The following is a 24668-nucleotide window of genomic DNA, read 5'->3' as shown; positions in this document are numbered from 1 at the left end:
GTACTGTCTGAAAATTTCAGGACTTAGTTATTAACTTTAAAAGACCATCCAAATACTTAAAAGAAAAACTTAAAAAGATTAATCATACTCATGTTGGACATATATATTCATATTTGACATTCACATCATATCCGAATCCATAGCTTAGAATGAAAGCATCTGTTACTTCCAAAGCTTGAAACAGAAGTTTCAATGAGTTTGATTAAAGATGATCTAAAATGCTCTCAGTTATAATATCTAAAATACTTAAAGATTCTACAAACAATTTTATCATAAGAATGATTCTTTGTTGCAGTTGCCAACACAACTTAAGCCCCATCTGCCAATGTCCTCTTTGATGTGCTGATATAAAGTACTGCACAAATGAAATGAAATTCACCATCATTGACAGCATAAGTATATAAATAAAAGTTGATAAGTACATCGAATAACAAGTACCGTTATTTCCGCGAATAAAAGCATCGCCATATTTATTTTTTAACTGGCCATTGACATATTCTTCTGTTTGTTCCATAGCTATGTTCATATATCCATCTAGGCAAGCTAGAATACCTGCAAAAGGAGAGGAACATTAAGGACATAAAACTCGGCTTTCCTGTTTTCTAAAACACTTAATAGACCCATAGCTTCTAACTTCCACTACTACCCGTTTATATAAAGCAATTTCATAACATAAATTATGCAGGCAATCACCGTAATGCTGTACAGGTATCTTGAATAGCTTGGAGAAAATGATATTGATAATAATAATGACACATAAATGTCTCCCTGTTATATTCATTCTGAGTATTACTCTCTCCGTTGCTCTTAACTGGAAACAAAAATACAACAGCAAGGTGACAACACATCCTGAATCACTGATCACATCCGATAACAGTACAACATGTTAACACAATAAGTTTTGAATAGCTTCCAACATGTTCATTCAACATTATGCAAAAGGTGAGTAATCTCCTCACAAGCTGCTTAACAAACAGACTTCAGTCACCATAGAAAATACAATTACGTTTTCTCTTTCCTGAGAGTTTGCGCTAAATTCTATAAATGCATGAAAATAAAGAAACTATGCAAATCAAACCAGACAAAAACCACTGAAACTAACTGTTAATGCCAGACAATAAGAAGGTGCTCTATTATTCACTTAATTTAGCAAGTTAATAAATAACAATCAATCCTCAAAATACAAAAAGTAAATAGTTCGGAAAGCAAAATGGAACAGAACCACGCATAGAGGAAACAATAATAGAGCAAAAGTACAAATGCAAAGAGACCAACCTCTATAATCAACACCAGAATTCAGCTTGACGACAACGGGTCGCCCACGGATTGATTTGAGGAAATCAGCAGGTGTTTTTGTAGTTGTTGACCCTTTTTCTCCAGCTCCACTCATCTTCCTTATCGTAATTCCAAGACAAAACCTTTAGTGAAATACACCCCTGCAAAAATATAAGACAGTTCAAAACTTTGAGAACGATCAATTTGCCAGAAATATATTTGAAGTTAATAATCCTGTGATGGTAAATAAGAAACTATGAACCACAAAGCACACAAAAGGGGCCAAGATTTTTAACCTATATATGTATATAAACCAAGCATGCTTATGAATCTAGGGTAGCAAACATAATGAAACAGCTAGAGCCGCTTCTTCAAACAAAATTCTTATTAACAGGCTTTCTCTTTTGCCACGATCAATGACAATATAGTAAGTGTAACTTAACAGTTCAACCCAGCAAGCCATCTTCATATGTAATAACTAATAACACATTTATTGTGAAATCTACACAAACACGAAAAGGTAAGGTATTCCGTACCTAGCTACTGGATCGACAAACAAAAACCGAAAGACCCTTTAAGCTCTGCTTTCTCCCAACCTAGAAGTAATAATAATTTTCTATTATTAAAAAGAAAGTATCAATAAATTGTAGACAAGTAGTTATTTCACAACTTAGATTAAAAATGCCCTAATCCCTTATAATTCTCGAAATTCCTGATACTGCAACATAGAACTCGAAATTCTCACCTTATTTCCTAAATAAAAGCTAATATTTTCCACCAAAAACTTAATGGGTAAATATTTTTCTAGATCAACAAAAGGAAAAATCCATATAAGTAATAATAACATGGGATTTAGCTATGAAACTGCAAACACCTACCACCTTTCAACCAGATGCAGTCAAAAGGTCAACCCTAAAAACCTATGCTTTCTATTAAAAAGAATATCCATTAATGTCCAGGTCATCATCACAAAAATTCATAACAAATTGACGAAAGACACAGGTTAGGTTTCAAGATGTTATTAGTTGAAAACGCTAAAGCCTAAACAAAAGCTGAACAAGATCATATGAAACTGACCCAACCATCTCATTCAAATTTAAACAAGAAAATCCCCTACAATAAAGTGCTAGTCAAAATCTTAAATAGGGGAACAATTTATAGCAAACAGAGCTTACCTTACCTCCTTGAGTTTCTTGATCAATTTGACGACAAATCACAAAGAAAATTCCTTATTAGTAAAATAGCCCATAATAATAATATCCCGATTTTCAAATGGACAGTGTAGCCTGTAAAGATAATTTTCGTGGCATATTTTAGCCCAAATCATTTTTGAAAAATCTGATTAATTCTTAGTTGATTTAGGATTGACATTATTACTAGTTTAGGTGGGATAGTCCGCCCAACCTAAATTGGGTTAGGCTTGAACAAGAACATTTGAATTTTCGGTTGATCTGGTCTGAATTTAATTTAAATAATAAAAAATATTTTTAATTAAAATTTAATTATAAAAAATACAAAATAGCAACAAATATATATTTTTTAATAGTAAGATGAGTTTTTTGGATGAGCCGTCCGGCTCAAAAATAAATTTGAGCTTAAAAAATATTTTAGATTTGTGCATCGACCCGATTCATAAAAATCTCTAAAGGTAAGTCTAAGTACATTTTATCCTTATGTCTACCTTATTCTAATGTGACATTATTGTCAAGTTATTAAATAATTTAAAAATTAAAAATGAAACCCTATAAAGATAAATAATTTTTTAATAATTATTTAAAATATTGCATCTGATATGATCTTAAATAAATATAAAAAGGTATACGAAATTATAAAAAAAATTAAGAATTATAAAAATTAAAGATAATTATTAAATATTTTAAAAGTATTATAAAAAATTATAGATAATCATTATGATTTATAAGAAATTATAAAAATATATTAAAAATTATAAGAAAATAATAAAATAATACTCACCAACTTGATTGACTTAAAATAACAAGTTTTGATAAGTTTTAATAATTTACAATTTCTTATAATTAATAAGTTTTAAACAAATTTTTATAGTTTCTAAATAAGTTTTTATCTTATTTAAGAAATGAATTAGTTTTAAATAATTTTATTAATTTCTAACAAATTTCAACACTCATGCTCAAATCGAAGGTGTTAAGCCACAAATCATAACCCCATAAAACATAAGTTTTGTGGGTGAGATTGTCCCGGCTGAGCTGGCATTCTTTTATAAGCAAATGCCGTGTATTGGATATGTATTTGTTTGGTGGGATTTTGCATGAAAATTATTTGCTCAATCTTTACGTTCTTCTATGCAGATGAATAGGAAAACTATTTTTATTTTTTCATTCTTTTTCTTAGCAAGAAATCATACTATTTTCAAATGATATTTTATATTTAGATATTTAAATTCAAATAAAATTTTGATATTATTTCAATTTGTTCCTTCAAAATAATGGCATTTTAGAATGTAGACTAACACAATCTTGTATTTAAATTAAGTAATCGTTTATGAAATTATAAAGTTTTATTCTGTCTTATAAGCAAACCTTGTCCAAAAAAAAGCCTTGCATAATTCAATTCAATAACTTAAACCAACAGAAAGAAAACACCGTAATCAAACACATTACTATAAATTAAGACCAAGAGAGAGAAAAAAAAAGGATTAAAATTATAGATTTAAAATGATAACCTGCCACATCAATGCAATCCCAAAGCTATGAAATTGAAATCTCTATTGAATTGAAACTGAAAACTTGCACAAGTACAGGAAAAAAAATCATTGAATTGAAATGAAATCATGTTCAATCTTTAAAAAAAAAAACATAATTATAACTTGAAAAATGTACTTTTGATTACTTTTGATTATTTTAGAGCCTTTGAAATCAGCATTCAGCATTCAGTCATCTTCCTCATAATCAGCACCAGCTGCAGCATTATGAATGTTTAATCCTTCAATCAGCTTAGCTTTCCTTTATTCATTTGCCAGCTTCTTCAGGCTGAATCTGCAATAATAAACATGAACATGGTAAATATATATATACATACATAAAAGATTTGTATAAACTTAAAAACAAATACAAATTCTGTTATGTTACAGATTATTATGAGACGAGTATATATTTAATATCTAAAATTTGTTTATGTACTTCGAGAATTATACCCCATGTCTCGTATTAAAACATGTTTTGAACATAGATATCAAACACAGGTATTTTTTAAAACGAATTGAAGAGTTCCGAGTAACATAGGTCGTAGCACATAAAAAACCAACCTCTTGTGCTGGTTAGGAGGCTCCATTTCAGACTTGTTGGCAGCTGGGTCAGCACTTATAGCAGCATGGATTTTCTTGTAACAAGGCCTCAATTTTATACTCATTAACATAGGCTAAGACCTATTTTCTGAACAAATTCATCCAGGAAGTAAGATACATCACTTAAAATTCTCAAGGGCTCATATCATTCATTACACCAATAGATATTAAATTGTTAATTTCTATGCTAATATACAACATACATATATATGAATATGAAAACAAGCACAAAGAAACCCAAAACCAATCTTTAAACCCATTTTTTCCACCTGGGTTAAAGTAATGTCAAACTGCAGAAAGGCTAGCCCACTTGCCAAGATCATAAGGATCAGCGCAGTAATACAACTTGATTCTATTTGACAGAGACAAGCCTGCAGCAACAGCAGGAGCTCTAAAACTAGAATCATCCTGCTCCGCCGGCTTGTCCGTAAATGCTGCAACATCTCCCAGAAGTTTGAAAGAGATTCTTTCTGTTTGTAATTGTCTAGGGAAATCAAAGTACATTACTGTTCCTGGTTTGGCCTCCGGCAATCTGTATTCTGCAATAGTCACCATGTTGGATCCTATTCCTTCCTGTAATATTGTTCTAATAAGTTCCCCAGAAAAATGTCAAAGTAAAGATAAAACCTAATCCTGAATAGCACACAAAAAGTTTTTTTTTTTTTCTAAAATATAATTGTAACTTTTGTAAAAATTAGCCAAAATTGTTAAATAGTATGAAACAAAAATCAGACAAAGGGAAGCTAATTTTAGTACTGAACTCTTCAAAATCTAAAAATAGGGTTCAGTACTAATATCCAGGTTAAAATTAAAAAGCAGTACCATAAAGACAGGTCTCAATAGATACCTGGAGTGCAGATACTTGAATATATAGAACAGCTGGAGAGATATGTCTATCTTCTAAAAATGTTTCTGACGTGTCCCAGATATCTGTATCTGAAGAAGGTGAATGGGTAATTCGAGGTTTTATTGCATTAAAAGCATCCAGTCGGAATCCAGCAAGCAATGGTGAAGATGGAGGTAGATACTGCTCTAAGACCAGATCGTAGTCCATTAGCCTCTCCGCCACAATTGGAACCTGAAAGTGAAGAAGGATTAACAAGGGCAATGCATACACATCATGACCATAGAGCAAAACACTGGAACAATGCATAAACAGTGGATTAAAGCGTAAATATTACCTTGAATCTATTTAACTGTGGTGCTCTGTCCAGCCAGTTTCTCTGGTCAGAGCTTTCTGACGATGTAAGCTCCATCTCTTTTTTCACAGGGATTCCAGCTATCACTATTCGTTTGGCATGAAGGCAAGGACTAATTTCAGTTGCTCCTCCAAAAGAGGCACGTCGAGTTTCTTGTGCAAAGGGATTTTCATCCAGAGATAATAAACTGAAGTCGTTCCCAAAATTTACAGAGCTTGAACCAGGCCGCTGAAAGCGCAGTGTTATCCAAACAATGCGACATCTAATAGGATTCTTGAAAGTAAATTTTATATGACGGGGCAACTTATCTTCTCTGGTTGACTTTTCAGGTCCATAAAATTCTGGTGACGAGGATATCAGGGACTGGACATCCCATTTTCCAACACAGGACCTTTCTTCCCTGTCTATTTTATTGCTTGCCCAGATTTGGACCTGTGTAATAACAGAAGAAGCTATTCAAAAGAATCCATAACCTTGCGAAAACTTAAAAAGACTACCTGTTTATTGCAGAAATGAAACCTGAAACAAAATTGCTAGACGAGTAAAAGAAACTAAAGGCCAATGACAAATGGAGCAATGAAACAATATGATACAGACAGGTTGATACACCAAAACACAAATAACAGGGCATGACAAAAATAAGAATAATAAGCTTTGTAGCTATACAATATCAAAGAATATATTATTAGAGGCAGAAAAAAGAGGTGCATAACAAATGCAGCTCACATATTCAGATATGTCCAAACAATATACATAATTATGTTATGCATGACAAGCAAATAGTTGCAATCAATACTGGTACATTTCCTAAAAGAAAAACTAGTACACTTAATTAGTAGTTTGGAGACACTCTAAAGTACTGCCTAAGAAGTTTAATTGGCTCAAATACAAAGAAAGAATACGTGGCCGAGTACAAAATACATCCATATCACACTGGGCTGATAGCACAAGCACAAGACAGCATAATGAATACACAAATTTCTAAGAGCAAATAGTTGAGGCAGATTCAGCCTTATCAGTATCACAGCTGGGGTTGCAGGAAACTACTTAAGTTGAGGACCACTGCTTTTTTTATCAAGCATCAGAATTGGGAGATTATTGATGCATTCTATCTGTCAGATTTCAGTTTCCTAATTAAGGAATATTTGAGTGTATCAAATAGGATTCTGTAAATATTTTATCCCTAACTTTAAGGCTGTTTTTAGGTACAGCATCCCTAGAATTAGTATGTTTCCTAGTGTAAAGTTTCCTAAGTTAGGCTCACTATGTCTATAAATATTTATGTAATTTCTTGTGAAAAATATAATTGAAATAGCCTGTTTTTAACATGGTATCAGAGCTTTTTTAGCCCGATTTCTGGGATTTTTTTTTCTTTGTCTGGCGATTTTTTTCCTGATTCCAACCAGCCCTCAAGCCTGTAAAATTTGTTCAAACGAAACATGACTGAAACTATCAAGATCAGTAACACTGGGGATGTCTCAGAAGTTTCTGTGAACTCAAACCCAACAAGTGAGTTTCAGAACATCCAAGTAGCCTACAGGCTAAATGGGAAAAATTACCTGAAGTGGTCTCAACTGGTTCGTACGTTCTTGAAGGGAAGAGGAAAACTGAGTCACTTACTCGGAACTGGACCTAAAGAAGGAGATCCTAAGTTTGATGCTTGGGATGAACAAGACTCTATGGTAATGTCTTGGTTATGGAACTCTATGATGCCAGAAATCAGTGATACATGCATGTTTCTTAACACATCCAAAGAAATATGGGAAGCTGTGAAACAGACTTATTCTAAAGTTCGAGATGCTGCTCAATTCTATGAAATCAAGACTAAAATTTCATCTACCAAGCAAGGAAGTCGATCAATCACGGAGTATTCCAATCTGTTGCAAAGTTTATGGCAAGAGATGGATCATTACCAGTGCATTCAGATGAAGTGCAGTGAAGATGCAGCACTCCTGAAAAGGTTCGTTGAAAAGGATCGAATTTATGATTTTCTTGCTGGACTAAATGTTGAGTTTGATGCAGTAAGAGTTCAAGTACTTGGAAAAGAGGAACTACCATCACTAAATGAGACAATTGCAATTGTTCGTGCTGAGGAAGGAAGAAGAGGAGTTATGGTTGAGAACAGTCAAGTGGATAGTTCAGCCTTGGTTACAAAAGCTGTAAGTGAGAGGAGATTTGGCCTGGAGCAGCCAAATAGTGAAGATAATAGACAGACAGAACGTACAAAGCCTATTAACAGGGATTCCGTATGGTGCACCTACTGTAAAAAGGCCCGTCACACTAAAGAAAGATGCTGGAAACTCCATGGGAAGCCACAAACAACAAATAAAATTTTTTCAGAAAAAGGTGGACAACCAAAGGGACAAGGACGAGCATATACAGCAAGACAGCTGGATGGAAAAAATAATTCTCAGGAATCACCTGTTGAATTCAATAAAGAAGAAATTGAGAAGTTAAAAAATTTGCTGGGATCATTGGAAAAAACTTCTTTAACAGGTACTTGTAGTTTGGCTTTTTCAGGTATATCCTCTTCTCAAGATTCTAAAGTCTCAGATACAGTCACCAAAAGTTCTTGGGTCATTGACTCAGGAGCTACGGACCACATGACCCACTCCTCACAAAAATTTGTTTCATAGACACCTTGCCCTAGTAGTAGAAAAATAACAGTAGCCGATGGTTCTGTGATCACAGTGGCTGGTCAGGGTGATATTGTTATAAACAAAACCCTTACTCTTAAAAATGTCCTTCATGTTCCAAAACTATTTACCAATCTTTTATCCATTCAAAGAATTACCAAAGACTCTAACTGTAAAGTGGTTTTCTATCACAATCTATGTCTTTTTCAGGAACAAAATACGAGGAGGATGATTGGACATGCTAAGGAAGTAAATGGCCTATACTATCTTGAAGAATCCTGTGGAGAAGTTAGTGCTCTGAATTCCTCACCTTCATCTTTCATATCCGAATCTATTAAAACCAATCAAGACCAAATTTGGCTCTATCACCTTCGCCTTGGTCATCCATCGTTTAGAGTCCTTAAAATTATGTTTCCTTCATTGTTCAAAGGATTGGCTGTTGAAAAATTTCATTGTGATATCTGTGAACTTGCAAAACATAAACATACCTCTTTTCCAGTAAGCAATAAAAGAACTTTCACTCCTTTTACTCTTATTCATAGTGATGTTTGGGGGCCATCCACTATTTCAAATATTTTTGGGGCTCGGTGGTTTGTATCCTTTATTGATGATTGTACTCGTGTGTCTTGGATATTTCTTTTAAAACAAAAATCTGATGTAAGGTCTGTCTTTCCAACCTTTTACAACATGATCAAAACACAATTTGGAGCTGAAATAAAAAGGTTTAGGTCAGACAATGCCAAGGATTATTTCAATCAATTTCTCTCAACATATTTCCAGGAAAGAGGCATTATACATGAGTCATCTTGTGTTAGTACACCCCAACAAAATGGTGTTGCCGAAAGAAAGAATGGTCACATTTTAGCTATTACATTAGCCCTTTTGTTCCAAAAAAATGTCCCTAAACAATATTGGGGGGAGGCTGTTTTAACTGCTACTCATTTGATAAATAGATTGCCTACAAAAGTCCTTGAATCTCAAAGTCCTATGTAAGTTCTAGCAAATTCTTTCCTGATTTCAATACTTCAAGTAACCTTACTCCCAAAATATTTGGCTGTGTTGCTTTTGTACATGTTCATTCTCAAAATAGAGGAAAATTTGATCCACAAGCTATCAAGTGTGTCTTTCTTGGTTATTCTTCCACTCAAAGGGGTACAAATGCTATCATCCAGCCACAAAAAAAAAAATTGTAACAGCAAATGTTACTTTTGCAGAACAAGAGAATTTCTTTACTCGTCCTTATCTTCAGGGGGAGATCTTATTCACAGAAGATAAGGACAAAGAATTCTTTCTTCTTGACATTCCAGCTCCTGTCCAGCAACAAAACACCCACATTCCAGCTCATGTCCAGCAACCAAACACTCCCACTCAGTTCTTGCCTACTAACCAACCTGCCCGACTTGAAACAATGGCCCCTATACAACCTGAAACAGAGCCTAATACACCCAAATCACCAAGAGGAATTCAGGACACTACTCGTCCTTTACTGGTTTACTCAAGGAAGAAGGCACCGGTGCAAGTTCAATCATCTTCTTCTCCTATACGACCTCAGGTAATTGCTGAACCTACTTTGAATTCTAATACTGCAAATTTAGATGATTTTCCCATTGCTATTAGAAAGAGAACTAGAACCTGTACAAAACATCCCTTGTACCTAATCATGTCTTACAAAAACTTGTCCCATAACCACAAAACCTTTCTTACCAGCCTAAATTCTATCTCCATTCCCAAAACTGTATCCGAAGCATTAGAAGATGAGAATTGGAAAAATGCCATGAAAGTTGAAATGGAAGCTCTTGAAAAAAATAAGACATGGGACTTAGTGCAATTACCGAGAGGAAAGAAACCAGTGGGATGTCGCTGGGTGTACACAGTGAAATATAAGTCAGATGGTTCTTCGGAGAGGTACAAAGCAAGATTGGTTGCTAAAGGGTACACTCAAATGTATGGAATAGACTACCTTGAGACATTTGCCCCTGTAGCAAAGATGAACACTGTAAGAGTGTTGTTGTCACTAGCTGCCAACCGAGGCTGGAAATTACAGCAATTTGACATCAAAAATGCCTTTTTACACGGTGATCTTGAGGAGGAAGTCTATATGGATGTTCCTCCAGGATTCGGTCCAAATACAGGGCAGGTAGTTTGCAGACTAAAAAAGGCTTTGTACGGACTAAAACAGTCCCCGAGGGCTTGGTTTGGAAGATTTACCAAAGTAATGCTCAAGTTGGGGTATAAACAGAGTCAAGGAGATCACACTCTATTTGTAAAACACTCATCTTCAGGGGGAGTGACTGCTTTATTAGTCTATGTTGATGACATTATAGTGACTGGTGATGATCTAGAAGGAATGGAGAATTTAAAGAAATGCCTAGTAAAAGAATTTGAAGTCAAAGAGCTCGGTAAGTTAAAATATTTCCTTGGTATTGAAGTGGCACACTCTCGGGAAGGAATATTCATATCTCAGCAAAAATACATAGTTGATTTGTTGACAGAGACGGGCAAGTTGGGCTGTAAACCAGCAGAGACAACCATAGAGGTGAACCACAGACTTGGAAATGCACTAGAAGATGCAGCAGTTGATAAAAGGTCATATCAAAGACTTGTGGGGAAGCTCATTTACTTGTCTCATACCAGACCAGATATTGCCTATGCAGTAGGTGTTGTAAGTCAGTTTATGCACAATCCCAAAGAATCACATCTTAGAGCCGTATATCAGATTCTTCAGTACTTAAAGGGCACACCAGGCAAAGGAATCCTATTTAAAAAGGGGCAGAATTTAACCCTTGAAGCCTATACTGATGCAGATTATGCAAGATCTATGGTTGATAGAAGATCAACCTCAGGCTATTGTACTTTCCTAGGAGGCAACCTTGTGACTTGGAGGAGTAAAAAACAAAATGTTGTGGCTAGATCTAGTGCAGAAGCTGAATTTAGGGCGATGGCTCTTGGAGTTTGTGAGTTGTTATGGCTAAAAATTATTTTGGAAGATTTGAAGATCGAGTGGGAAGGTCCAATGAAGTTGTATTGCGATAATAAGTCTGCTATCAATATTGCACATAATCCAGTTCAACATGATCGAACGAAGCACGTTGAGGTTGACAGACATTTTATAAAGGAAAAACTCGACAGTGGCTTAATTTGCACTCCATTTGTGTCCACTGATGGTCAACTAGCAGACATACTTACCAAAGGATTGTCTGGGAAGTTGTTTCAGAAATTAGTAAGCAAGCTGAGAATGGATGATATCCACTTCCCAGCTTGAGGGGGAGTGTCAGATTTCAGTTTCCTAATTAAGGAATATTTGAGTGTATCAAATAGGATTCTGCAAATATTTTATCCCTAACTTTAAGGCTGTTTTTAGGTACAGTATCCCTAGATTTAGTATGTTTCCTAGTGTAAAGTTTCCTAAGTAAGGCTCACTATGTCTATAAATATTTATGTAATTTCTTGTGAAAAATATAATTGAAATAGCCTGTTTTTAACACTATCTCTTATTAATGTTAATTGTTTAATTTTTATGAGTGCTGAGACTGGAGCTAATTTATTTTCAGTTTGTACCTTTTCAAAGCATATTTAGCAGCAAATACTACAGTTGTATAGCCTACACAGGCAGCTAGGTAGTTGGTGTTATGGGAAAGCACTAATTATAGTTGTTACAAGGCTAGCCTAGTGTACTTAACTGGCCAGCAAGACTCATGAATAAAGGCAAGTTCCACTGATGCAATTCTCACTCCTATAAGATGTTTGCAGTATTCTTGAGAAATTTCAGGAGATAGATGGAAGAGAATCAACAGGATGACAGTGCAACCCTGAGACTTGAGGAAAAAATTACTGATCTACGCGCTAAGTCGGATTTCAATAACTCTTGTTATTCCCTAATCATTTAATGCTTAAGCAGTCTATTATTTCATGGTAGGTTTGCATATTTGTTTTGATGAATAAAAAAATTGGTTTGTCCAAAATAATAATAATAACAGCATTTTCTTTATTGTTTAAATATTCAATGCTGAAGCTTGTTATACTTCCATCTTGGAAGCATTCTAATGTATTTTTTATACTGCAATAAAATTAGAAACATGTTATGCTTTAGAAGCATGTCAAAAGGGGTCTTTGTGTAACTAAAGCACAACATTTTCTGGACTAAAACATAACTGAGAATAGACACTAATCTAAAACTATAACAGTTGTTCAACATTTGCTATATGGGAGTGATGCATAATTGAGAATATATTAACTAGAAGTTGCTTCTAAGAATGATGCACGCACACCGGTAGGCCTTATCAATTTACTTCAACAAGATAACATACAGCAGGAAGATGGGCATACGTACCAAGGGAGCATCAGCTTCAGAATAGCCACATGGACTAACAAGCAATACAACTCCACTGACGTCTGAAAGGGTGCCAAGAACAGTAACAAATTCAACAGAGGTAGCATTAGGGGGAGCCTTCCAATATGAATGTGGTGATCCAGAATAGAGTGGAGTGAGTAACGACAGGAGTGGTGCTGAATCTGTAGCTGTCTCAACCTACAGTTCATTGTATGTGGTTAGGTGATGAAAGACTAAATCAAAGCATCTCAAATGGTTTTTTTCTCTACAAAAAATATGAAGCATAAAACTTGTAGCATGAAGATTACATAGTACCAGTACACGCATATTCCTTAATCATCCTCTACGAACAAAAAATTAAACTTTCTCCATCCTGACTTTCTAGACATGTCTATTATTAGAAATGCTAGATAAGTCTGAGATCGGTAAAAAGGATAAAAGTTCCATTTTATCAATTTTTTTAAAATTTTCCACATACTGAATTTATTAATAATATCACAAAATTATTTTAAAAGTTTTTGCCTCAAAACTCAAATAATGATAGGAAATTGGGGCAATGCACTTAATATGCAAACCTAGTCTTTCTAGCAAAAAGAATAGCTTTCCTAATTTATTCAACTGCCAAGAAGAACAAACTAAGCGGTTATAAAAATACGTTAATGCATTTGATAACCCAATTATAGTCAGATATTTGATTTTTGGTACCTAAATTTTAAAAAAATGTGCAATTAGGGTACACGAACTTTGCTTCTACTTGAGAACACATTGCAAATTTCTCTAACTACGTTAGAAGGGAACCCAACATATCTCCAATAGCTTACCAAAATGTACCAGCTGTCAGGTTTTTATTGGCCATTGGAGAAGCATCACTTTATGAATATGAAATATGCTTCATTTAACCTAATTGTTCATTTTGAACTTAAGGTATCAAATCGAACAATTAACTATAGTTCAATTATCAAATCTGCCATTAACCTCATAATGAAATACAAATAGGTTCCTGTTTTTAATGAGGCAACAGGTCATTGGCATAAGACAAAAGATGCAATGCATTTCATAGCTTGGAACGATGATGGTAGACAAGAAGCATAAAGCAGGAGAAGATAGAATCCTCCATATCCTTCCCGATTTAGGCTGAACCTAAAAGGATAGTTAGTAGCAGACTCTTATCATGCCAATACATAGTAAGCCAGGTTATTTCAAGAGAACCATTCAACTAATCCAGACATTGCATCAATAAAAGAACAATGTGATCAGCATATCAAAATAGAAGCCAAGATTATACCGAATGTAGAAAGCTGGCAAATGGAAACTCCGCGAGCGATTCTTCCCTATTAAGTAATTGTTTCAAAACTTTAGCAGCTCTCAGATTACCAGAGGACTGACTCCTTTCAGAAAGGCTACCCAGGAAGGAGGATCCTGTAACCTCATCCAGAGCATTATGTGCTGCACTATCAGCACGGACTTTTCTTCGTGAGCTAATCAAGACCCTAACATAGTCCAAGACCAATGCATCAAGAATTATCTCATGACAGCACTTCCTGCAAATAACACTGTCCAGTGCCTCTGAACGATTTGTAGTGAGACCAACTTGGTTAGACAAGCCATTGTAATTCATCGTCTCCCTTGAATAATTTGGCAGAAGAAGGGCTCCTCTCCCTGCAGAGCAAACTCGACAAGCCTTGCTCTGACATTGAGAACACAAGAAGATAGATTTCGAACCTTCTGTAGATGGCAACGCAGAGGAATCAGATCGAGTTGCCTTAGTCTCAGCACGCACTTCACACTTGCCACCGGCACAGTAGTCCCCAATTCTGCTGATGTTCCAGTAATCAATAACATTATCCTCAATATTCCCAAGACCAATAGCACCATTAATCTTATCCTCAAGAGCAGCTTGCCCAAGCAAAGCAAGGGTGCTTGCAACCCTGCACAGTCTTCCTATGGATGATTCATCGAGCAAAAAATTTGGATTTACAGTTGCCGGATCAATTCCAATACACAATAAAGCTCTATCTCTTTCAGCTGCAGAAATATTCAGATGGAGGCGTTCAATTTCTAGCTTCATGGCTTCAAGGAAGTTTAGCTTTCTTTCCTGCAAAATTGGATAAATTGAATGGGCAAGTTAATAATCTATCAGGCTATAATTATAATTACCTAAAAACTTGCATATTTATCTATTTGAACTTCATGTAACAAGTAGAATATATATTCTGTATAGCCTATACATGCATTCAGATCATGCTACACCCACAAAGAAAAAAAAAATCAGAAGTCAACATTGTGAGTATTTTCCAGTGAAAATAAGAAGAGGAATAGGTGGATATCCGTAACCTTTCTCAATCAAGATGAGATGCAGCAATTCAGATAAACAGGGAACTGAGGCCCATAGATATATCACCTTTTGCCTCATTATAATGTTCCCAGGAATTAATCCTCATTTTTGGTATAGATGGGTTATACTTTGGACAAGTTTGGACATTTTAGTTAATCACTGAAAGAAAAGTTCAAATTAATTGTAACAATAGAAGGTTCTCTTGCAGACTTCAATTGAGCAAATGACTGTTGGGGATGGGGCCAGGGGAGGATGGTCAAAAATAGTAAATTCCCATTGAATAAAGGAAGCTTTAGAGATCATTACCTGTAAAAGATGTAAAAGGATCCAGAAAACAAAATTACTAAACTATAAATTCTCACTCCCTCATGAGCATACATACATAGCTTGAACTACCAGACCATTGATCAAATATGAAATCGGACATGTACACAACAGATTAGATACCAATGAGAATATCATCCCTGGATGCTCTTTCTACGACCAATTCCTATTTATCTTCTATTTGACACATATGATGGAGAAAAAACAAAGAAGCATCTGTAAACTCATCATAATACAAAAAGCAATCACCTAATCAAGAATCATAAATGAAAAAAGTTAAAAAATAAATAAATAAACGAAGACGACAAGGAATCATAAGTAGCATTCAGCTCAATTGACTCATGGAGGACCAGAGCTTTCAATGGAGAGAATATTTAGGATTTTATTGTTTTCCCCAAACATATGAGGTCAAAGAAACAGACAAGTCACAAGTAATAACATACCATACGTTGCCCTGCAAAGAATTTTACACAGTTTATGTACGTCTGCGTAGCACTATCTTGAGGCCTTCCATCCTGTGATGTAGAGGGTTTATGATCAGTTTCAGGACCATGATAGTCCACAAAAGACTGGTCCAGAAAATCAAGCAAGTCACCGCCCCCGTAAGTAACATTTTCTGTAACTGGCTGAGGAACGGGTTCAGAAAGCATGTCACCTCCAGTTAATAGGTCAACCAAATCATTTGCAGAACCCTGTTTTGCCGATATTGACACAGCTTGACTGGATAGAGAACTGCCAGAAAATGGGTTTGTGTCCGAACTGGGCAAAAAAGAATTGCTGTCCTTTTGAGATTTCTTTGCAAGCTCAGTTAGTCTGGCACCAGTCCCTTCATTAGCAAATACACCATTCCAGGGGAGAGAAACTCCAAGGATTTCTACCTATAAATAATTTCAATACTTACAGAATACTTAGCAAGCATTAGCAAACCAACTGCCTAAATCAAAATAAAATGAGGACTGAAACATATTAAAGAAGCAGGTAGGAAAGAAAATTAGAATTAATATTCAAAATTGTCAATGCAATTGCAGATGAATGGAGAGAAGCATTGTATCTAAGAGAAGAAAATGGCACAGTATATTTAACTGCAATTCCCCCCAATGATTATGAAAATTATAAAGCTATCCATAATCACAATAACACAGTTTCTTTGCTTGAAAGATCTTACTCCATTAACAGCTCTAATTTCCCTACAACCTCCTTGAGCTCTTGCATAAAAAATTAATAATGCAGAGCAAAAATAATCAGATGCAATCTCTTTCTTGTGGTTTCCTATAACTTTATTCATCTATCACTAAACCTCTACTTTCAAATACCCATTACATGCCCATGTCACCTAGTCCAGTGAAACACGTTAATTGTGCAACAAAGAGGCAAATTTAGAATAAAAGAAATACACTAGATCAGGCAACACATTTCTGAAAAGTGAGAACTGCTTATACCTCACATTAACAGCTCAAATTTCTCTCCAGCCCCCTTCTTGCCTCTTTATACCTCACATTAACACCATGCAATCTCTTTCTGATGGCTCCATATTACTTTATTCATCTAGCACTAAACCTCTACTCAAACACTCCATACATGAATACGACACCCATTCCAGCAAACACGGTAATTGCGCAATAAAGAGGCAAATTTAGATAAGACATACAGAACATCAGGCAACACATGAGAACTGCCTTTACCTCACCAAGAGTCATAGGACTTCCAGATTCAGCAGGATAAAATGTAAGTGCCACTACACGAGTGAGAAAGTCCAATTCTCCCTCTAATTCTTCAAAATCATACAATAATGATAAAGACGATGTAACTTGATCATGAAGGCGTGCACCAGCTCCGGTGACAGCCATATCCTCAGCACTAATTGCACCTGATAAGGGAATCAGAAGATTTGTCCCATTTCCGCACCGGGGTATGGAAGCTCCCTGTCAATACAATCCAAAACAAGATTAGAAAACTACTAAAAGAAATCGGCATGAATGGAAAAACCATTCTATTTTAAGGGAAACTTTAGAGAAAGGAATTTATGGATGTGGTTGGTAGAGTGGAAAAGTGTAAGGATGGAAGGATGGAAAAAGGAGGGTGAAAAAATGAAAAGAACATAAATTTTGAGTGTGTTTGGTAGGAAAGAAAAATGAGAGTCAAGAAAGTAGGAAAGATGATTATTTTTCACCCTAATGCATAAAATCAAATCATTTCAAATTGGAATGATGAGAGAGAAAATGAGAGAGATGTGAGTTAAGTAAGCATATTTACGAGATTATCCATTTTAAATTTTTATCTTTTTATCTTAATTTACAAAGGGAATAATGGTAAAATAATATAATTTTCATTTTCTTTCATCTTATTTTTCAACTCTATCGAGCAATAAAAGATATGTTTTCTATCGAGCAACAAAGGAAGTTAGTTATTATTTCCACATTTCCATATTTCCTACCAAGCACACCAATGGAAATAAAAGATATGTTTTCCATCTTTTAGCTTTTCTCCTCCTCCCATTTTCCCATCTTCTCAATTTACTTTCCACCCTCCCCAGCAAAACGTAAAAGAATTTCATAAAAGTTAAAGGTAGAAGCATTAGACTACAATCATACAAGGCAAACTGGCAAACATACACCTCACAACCTAAGGAGAATTGGTGAAAGACGATGCAAGTAAACGAACCTCAACAACCAGCTTAAGCCCATCTAGGTTACGTCCTGTCCTTACATCAACAGTTGAAGGATAAGTTGAGTCATCTGCACCATGGGAAACTGTGAGTAGCAGCTGACAGACATGGCAGGGTTCACCAAGATAGATAAAAAGTTCAACAACATCCGCAGCTTGGGGACAAACCTGAAAGAAACAAGTAGATGCATGCATTCCAACATATAATTAAAAAGAAAACCCAATAACAACAATATAGAGAAGGGCAAAGTAGAATTACTAAGTTACAAAATAGTTTTCCTAGATGATGAAAAGAAATACTATTGGTACCCAGATTAGATCCTTTTTCTTGAAACTCAGTAGACTAGCTCCACCATTGGAGGTTAGGAACATACTGCCAACTGGTTTAAGAAGGAAACCAGATGGTCGAGAAAGTACCTGTGACGAACAGTAAGATAGTGAATGTAGGCTGATATATACAGAAAAATCAACTAGAACTCATTCAAATTAAATATTGCTTTTAGACGAAAAATAAATCCTTAAGTGGAAACTGAGTGTTTACTTGAAACAAAAAAACTCTAATAAACAAGTTTAAAAAATACTTATAATCCAAGGAATGTGGCATGGTAATGCAAATAACAAACTCAATGTTTTCAATAGCATATGTTACGAATCAAAATACTGAATCAGTTACTAACTTATTGGTTAATTGTCATCTTATAATAAATTATCACAGGAGGTAGCCACAAGAATGCATGTGTTTGGTTTGAGCAACATAGTTTACCATCGAAGGTCTCATTCAATTGTTTCAGAGAGTTTCTTATACCCATTTAAAGTCGAATGCTAAATTGTCCAGAAAACAAAATCATTTGAAGTAAAAGAAAAGATTGATGGTCTATTGAACATTTACTAGCAAGCCAGGGCCAGTACAGCACTACCACCAGTGTCAGATTGTAATGCTAAACCTGAAATCTAGAGACACTAGAATTACATACGTGTAGAGGTTGAAGAGGAACAGATGGAAGATGCTTGAAAAGCCTTAATCCAAGGAACATCTCCAACTGCTTTTGACGAGAACTATCCACAATTGCATTTTTATATCTCCTTTCAAGAGTGATTTTCAGATTCTGCGCTGCAGAAAACTGCTTGAACTTTCCGGCTTCTTCATTAAATATGCTTAGAATTTGGCTATGCATGGCTTTAGAACCTGTATACAGTGTTGCATGGATATCACCAGCAAGCAGGAAAACATCTGCTAGCTGAGATACAGGGGATAAAATTGTTGATCTCTTAAACTCATCAAATGTCATGTCAAATCTCTTCCATGGCTTATCTGGGCATGGATGATTCCATGTTGTGGTCCTTGTATTGTGATCAATATAATAAGTTTTCCCTGTTACTTCATCAGTTCGTTTTTCCCAACCAGGTGGGAGGGGGGCAGTATACCCACCATAGTTATTGACTGGATGGTAACCATATGTCGAATCACTGTCAAGAGATATCCCAAGCCGCCTACACTGCTCAACAAATACTTGCAGTGCCCCAAAGAAACTAGCAGCATTGGTTCTGTCCAAAGAATCTGCACAATTGAAACGCAACACACCATTTTGATGGGATCTTAAGCAGAAGGCCCCTTCAAAGCCATCATTGTAGATGATTTCACCTCTGCAATCCTTAAGTCGCTGTCGCGAAGGCAAATAATCACCTTCAGAAATGCCTATAGCCAGAGTAGGTGCTTTTAGAAGTTTCCACAACTCCTCAATTGTTTGTTGTTCACCTTGTAACTTTATTCGGGCATGCCAGTCATAATTTATTAAATGAATTCGAGTATAAGGAAGTTTTCCAGTGGATTTAATATGGTTTAGCGATTCCTCAAAATGGTGAACTAAAATGCACTCAGACTTTCCTTCTCCATTTCTAAGCAAGTTGACACAAACAATTGGAACAAAAGCCTTTGGCTTCTGATTTTGGGCAACACCAACATCTAAGTTACGAGAATCATATCGTTTGCTTAATCTTTGATAGTATTGTGAACTTCCTCTATAAGGTTCCCGATTAGAAACATAAATTTCTGCTTCAGCAGCGGTCATCTTTAATTCAGCGCCCCACCAGATTGGTATTGTGCCCCGTCGCCAAATGTATGTGTTAAAAGGTACACTTTGACCTGCCCTTTTAGGCACCCATACAAGCTGTTCACACTCTACTTCATTCCCTATGAATATAAATGTTCTTTTAAGTCACAAGAAAATGCATGTAATAACAAACAAAGTGGGATGAAAGCCAAGGCAAAATGGAGTGATTCAAAATGAAATAATAATAATAATTTAAACAATAATAAAGAAACTTGCACCTGCATGACATGAAATACACAGAAAACAAGGTGGAAACACTTGAAAAGAAGGTTTCATTATTTATTTGAATCTAAACCAATTTAGGGTTGCAAGTTTATACACATCTTGAATAAATTTTCACAGTTCTCATTCTGATTGCTCAAAATACTTTAGTATAGATCAAGTGAAGTGTCATCAAGAGATTCTCAAACCAATTATACATTTATGCTACATCAAACTCATAGCAAGACTAACAACATCTGCCATGGTCACATTACAAGCATGTTACTTTAGTGCAAAACTACACATCATTGTACCTCAAAGAAACAGTATAACCATGCACTTTAAGCTATTGTCAATCACCTCCCAGCAGATATATAAGTCAATTCAACATAAAGCATTAAATAGAAAAACAAAAGTTATTTTTTTTTTTTAAAAAAAAGAATAAAGAAAAGAAAAGAGTAGCTTTGATAGCAGAAGGTATTAGCAACCATGTCTACATAGGCGTGGGATAAAAATAGTAACTTCATCTTACCTGTGCTAAAACAGGAATTTATGCCCCTAGCCAAATATCGAGTACCAGGATGAAGCCTACTTCGACGAGCTGTGAGAGCAACAATCCCTTCTACCTGACCTGAACTTCCAAAACTTCGACTTTCTGCAAACCCCTATACAATAATATCAAGTAAGAAAGAAGTATTATATTAACCAAATCTAGACATTATATTATCATGTTGTTACCAATATTATTAAAGTAGGTTAGACATAGATAATTGCTTTAACAGGATTACAAGATATTATGATATAGTTGTAGGCTTACTTTTAGGAGACAAAGATGGGAAGACAAAATAGATTAATCATGCTATTTTAGATGCTCAGACACAATTAAAGGAACACCCCAAGTTCCCAACCCCAACCAAAAAAAAAAAAAAACCACTACCCAGAACATTTTTCTTATAGTGAAATTTATGTGCAAAATTTATTTCAAAATGAACAAGTAATAGCAATAAGAGAAGAAAAAGTGAACAAAATTCAAAGATGACAATAAAATAAGAAATTCCAGTCATTCAATGTGTTACTGCTTCAGGAAATAGCAAGTTTAACTGCATTAATTTATTTAATTCTAAAGTCAATTAGGCAGAATTTCTGTGAGATTTGATCTGAAGCTCTGATTCATGTTTTAAGTCATGTATTTTCATGCTCTATCATTAATTAATCCAGATTATAAATTGATAAAAACCAACTACGAAAGATGCATGTTTTGAATGTATACTCTGAGGAAAGTATATCTTGTAAAGCAATTACATCACCAAAATAAGTGTCTAGAAACACCTCCATAGAGTCACCAAACTTGGAACATAAAACGCCAATTCCTATAACTTATTACTTATCCATTCCTCCACTAAACAATTTGGCATCAATTATCAATTTCACGCAATGATTCTCATTCTACATGCATACAGCAACAAGTATATACATGAGGAGAATGTCACAACAAAACAGTCAAGGACATGCCTTGCACAAATAGAACATTTTACTACCACATGGATAGTAAACCAGCAAATACTCTATCTAGAAAGAAATTGCATAAAAAAATCAGATGAGCATTAAATTGAAGTACCGAGTATGAAGCAAAACCTGCAGAAGAATGACACAATGTTGTGTCAACCCAATGTTTTTAAAAGGCATTGAAAGCCATCCATTCCAAACAAATTCATCATCAGGACTGAGCAGGGACATGCGACTTGGAAAAGGTCGAGATATATCTCTTGTCTCACAGAAGTAGTGCTTCCCATCAATGTCAAGTTCTGTTAATTCTTGTACATTCTTTATTTCTCCTTTATCCTGAGGTTGAGGATTATGAAGTGGTATTTTGATCCATTGACTCTCAGCGACAGTAAACACGCATCCCCCACCAGGCAAATAGGGAATGCTAGCAACTAACTTTATAGCAACAAGAAGCAGCCCATAGCTTCCCAAGGCGGCATAACCCAATATTGCTCTGGCATGAATTTTACTCCTACACTGCCAAGGAGATCCATTGGTAATATTATCCAATGCTTCATTCTCGGACCTAAAAACATCAAGACCAAACTTCCCATGATAGCGAAGCACCCCAGTTGTTGGATCGACATAAATAACCTGCGTGTCACTCCTAGAAGACAAGGTAACAATAATATAAACTTCACCTGTATCCAATGTAACCACAACAACAGATGTGCTTCTTGAACCACCACCTACAAGTATAACCAGATATAATCAGCTAAAGCAGTAAACTATATTTAACCAGCCACTAAAAACCACAATTAACCTGAAGAAATAAATACAAAATCTGATCACCTGGTGATTCCATGCGCTCGAAATGGAACTAACAACTAACAAGTTCCTGAAAATCCACAATTTTCAGTATCCTTGATGGGGAAACTCAATAACCTGCTAAAACAAAATTAAATAAAAAAATTTCTCTTATTTACGTGAACAATTTGAGGAAATGACCAAGAGATACATTCAAATCTGAAGAGAAATAAACTCCCCATGAATGAAAAGCCAATCGCATTGAATCAGAAAAACGATGCGATATAAAATATAAATGAATTCCCCAAAATCTAGATCACAAAGTTTAGCTTTCCTTGTTCCTGAGATCTAAAACATGCAATAATAAACTAAAAAAATGAATTAAAATAGAAAAATAAATACTTAAGCTAAAACTTAGAAGACCACTTGATTTCTCGTTCTTTCACAACGATCTCAAATCGAATTAATCATTGAACAAAAAAGAATCACAATTTCACCTAATTTAGTACTAATTGACTATGACAAAAAGAATTATAAAATGAAATGAATGAATATTAAGAGAAATTTTGGGAAATGAAAGAAACGAAAATAAATATGTTCTATTATCTAAAATTGAAAAAAAAAAACTTTGAAAAGCAAATGAACTGACCGGAAATTGGGAACAACGGAAGGACAAAACAGGCACGAAGGGAATAAAATGGTTTAAAAGACCAAGGAAAAAGAAAGTTTGTCTGCGGTTGCGTGCAGAAACTGTTATCCAAGTACCCATGGCCACGTCACTATATTAAAGACCTGTTTGGTTAGGGTTTTTTTCTTTTAATCTATATTTTACATTTGGGTAAACCAAACCTTTAGTCACTAAGTTATGGTTAAATTTTTATTTTGATCTCTTAACTAAAAAAATTACAATTTAGTCACTAAAGTTCTCAAAATTATTTTTTTACTTGGCACTTTTTTAATTCATAAAATAACAATTTTAGCTCTCATCTTCTATATTTTCTGTCAATTTAACCTTGATTTTATATAAAAATTATAAAAAAAAACTCAATTTTATTTTAAAATTTTGAAAATTCTATATAAAATTTTATAAAAATTAAATCTTAAAAAAATTATTGAAGAACTAATATATATGGAAAATAAAAAAATTTTCATTTAATAAAACTTGATAACAAATTAAAAACAAAACAAAACAAAACAAAGTTAAATTATAACATGTTTCCGAAATGTTTTTTTTTTTAAATCAAATTAATAATATCCTAAAGTAAAATTCCATGCCCCTAAACCCGAATTGATATTATAGAAGCTTGTAAAATTTATTTTGATGTCATTTTTAACCAAATAAATACAAAATATATCACGAACTTTTTTTTTCAGACTCAGTTCAAAAATTTAATCCATTTAAATCATTTTTCAAAACCAAATTTGTAAAAATAAATTATATTATCAATTTTTTCTTTTCCTATGACAAAAAAAGTTGTCTCAAGAAACATAAGAGGTAAAAAATAAAAAAAAGCAATCATTTTACTTGATTGTTTTTATTCTTTTCTTTTCTTTTCTTTTTTTTTTAGGATTGGATATTGGATATTTTTATACATGTAATACAATTTTCTCTTACTTTATCTAATTTTGAAATTTTTATCTACTTTTATTTTTATTTAGAGTTTTCTAAATTTTAAAAAAAGAAATTTATTTTTATCATTTTATATATAATGAGGATTAGATTGATAGAAAGTATAAAAATGAGGACTAAAATTATTATATCAATTAAAAAAGTGTGGCTTAACCATTGGGTGACCAAAAAAATCATTTCTAAAACTTTAGTGACCAATTTGTATTTTATTTAGTTAAGTGACAAAAACGAAAATTTAGCTATAGGATAGTGATTAATGATGAAGTATGAAGTTCACCCTTGATCTGCATAAAAGTTCAACTCCATTATATTGTTAAAATGCATGTTGAATGATTAAAAGAGATTGATC

The 24668-nt window shown here is 34.4% G+C and overlaps 2 protein-coding genes across 10 annotated transcripts; both read right to left on the bottom strand.

Annotated features, from left to right (window-relative positions):
* Positions 1-69: 69 nt before the first annotated feature.
* LOC121206315 (sm-like protein LSM36B) lies at positions 70-2690 on the bottom strand. Of its 8 annotated transcripts, none has more exons than XM_041077194.1 (5): positions 2451-2690; positions 1812-1871; positions 1276-1436; positions 439-552; positions 70-355 (listed from the first exon to the last, which is right to left on the bottom strand). In XM_041077194.1, the coding sequence occupies exons 3-5, from the start codon at positions 1388-1390 to the stop codon at positions 309-311; spliced, it is 276 nt and encodes a 91-aa protein (XP_040933128.1). In that variant the 5' UTR covers positions 1391-1436; positions 1812-1871; positions 2451-2690; the 3' UTR covers positions 70-308. The 8 variants fall into 8 exon arrangements, with proteins under 8 accessions (XP_040933128.1, XP_040933129.1, XP_040933134.1 ...); XM_041077195.1 differs by having other exon boundaries at positions 2456-2653; XM_041077200.1 differs by lacking the exon at positions 2451-2690 and adding an exon at positions 2353-2448.
* A 1359-nt stretch (positions 2691-4049) lies between these two features.
* On the bottom strand, positions 4050-23444 carry LOC107943624 (probable phosphoinositide phosphatase SAC9). 2 transcript variants are annotated; one of them, XM_041077191.1, is made up of 15 exons: positions 23339-23444; positions 22735-22827; positions 22033-22631; positions 20930-21062; positions 19060-20276; positions 18395-18502; positions 18083-18253; positions 17104-17343; positions 15865-16299; positions 14048-14857; positions 12763-12960; positions 5779-6228; positions 5445-5675; positions 4559-5170; positions 4050-4289 (listed from the first exon to the last, which is right to left on the bottom strand). In XM_041077191.1, exons 2-14 carry the CDS (start codon positions 22745-22747, stop codon positions 4883-4885), a joined length of 4893 nt encoding a protein of 1630 aa, XP_040933125.1. In that variant the 5' UTR covers positions 22748-22827; positions 23339-23444; the 3' UTR covers positions 4050-4289; positions 4559-4882. The 2 variants fall into 2 exon arrangements, with proteins under 2 accessions (XP_040933125.1, XP_040933124.1); XM_041077190.1 differs by having other exon boundaries at positions 22735-22830; positions 23339-23415.
* Between the last annotated feature and the right edge of the window lie 1224 nt (positions 23445-24668).

This window comes from Gossypium hirsutum, chromosome A09 (genome assembly GCF_007990345.1).
Source record: "Gossypium hirsutum isolate 1008001.06 chromosome A09, Gossypium_hirsutum_v2.1, whole genome shotgun sequence".
Lineage (NCBI taxonomy): Eukaryota > Viridiplantae > Streptophyta > Magnoliopsida > Malvales > Malvaceae > Gossypium > Gossypium hirsutum.
Note: the sequence above shows the minus strand (reverse complement) of the source record. Positions and strands in the feature narration are given on the sequence as shown.

Bases quoted from the DNA above. Each gene is read 5' to 3' on its own strand.
- LOC121206315 (XM_041077194.1), bottom strand. From the start codon at position 1,390: ATGAGTGGAGCTGGAGAAAAAGGGTCAACAACTACAAAAACACCTGCT. The intron at 553-1,275 runs GTTGGTCTCTTT...CTCCTTTTGCAG, and splicing joins TTCTGGTGTTGATTATAGAG to GTATTCTAGCTTGCCTAGAT. The intron at 356-438 runs GTACTTGTTATT...TCATTTGTGCAG, and splicing joins TTTTATTCGCGGAAATAACG to TACTTTATATCAGCACATCA.
- LOC107943624 (XM_041077191.1), bottom strand. The intron at 18,503-19,059 runs GTATGTAATTCT...TGTTCGTCACAG, and splicing joins TTCCTCTTCAACCTCTACAC to GTACTTTCTCGACCATCTGG. The intron at 17,344-18,082 runs GTTCGTTTACTT...TTGTATTGACAG, and splicing joins GGCTTAAGCTGGTTGTTGAG to GGAGCTTCCATACCCCGGTG.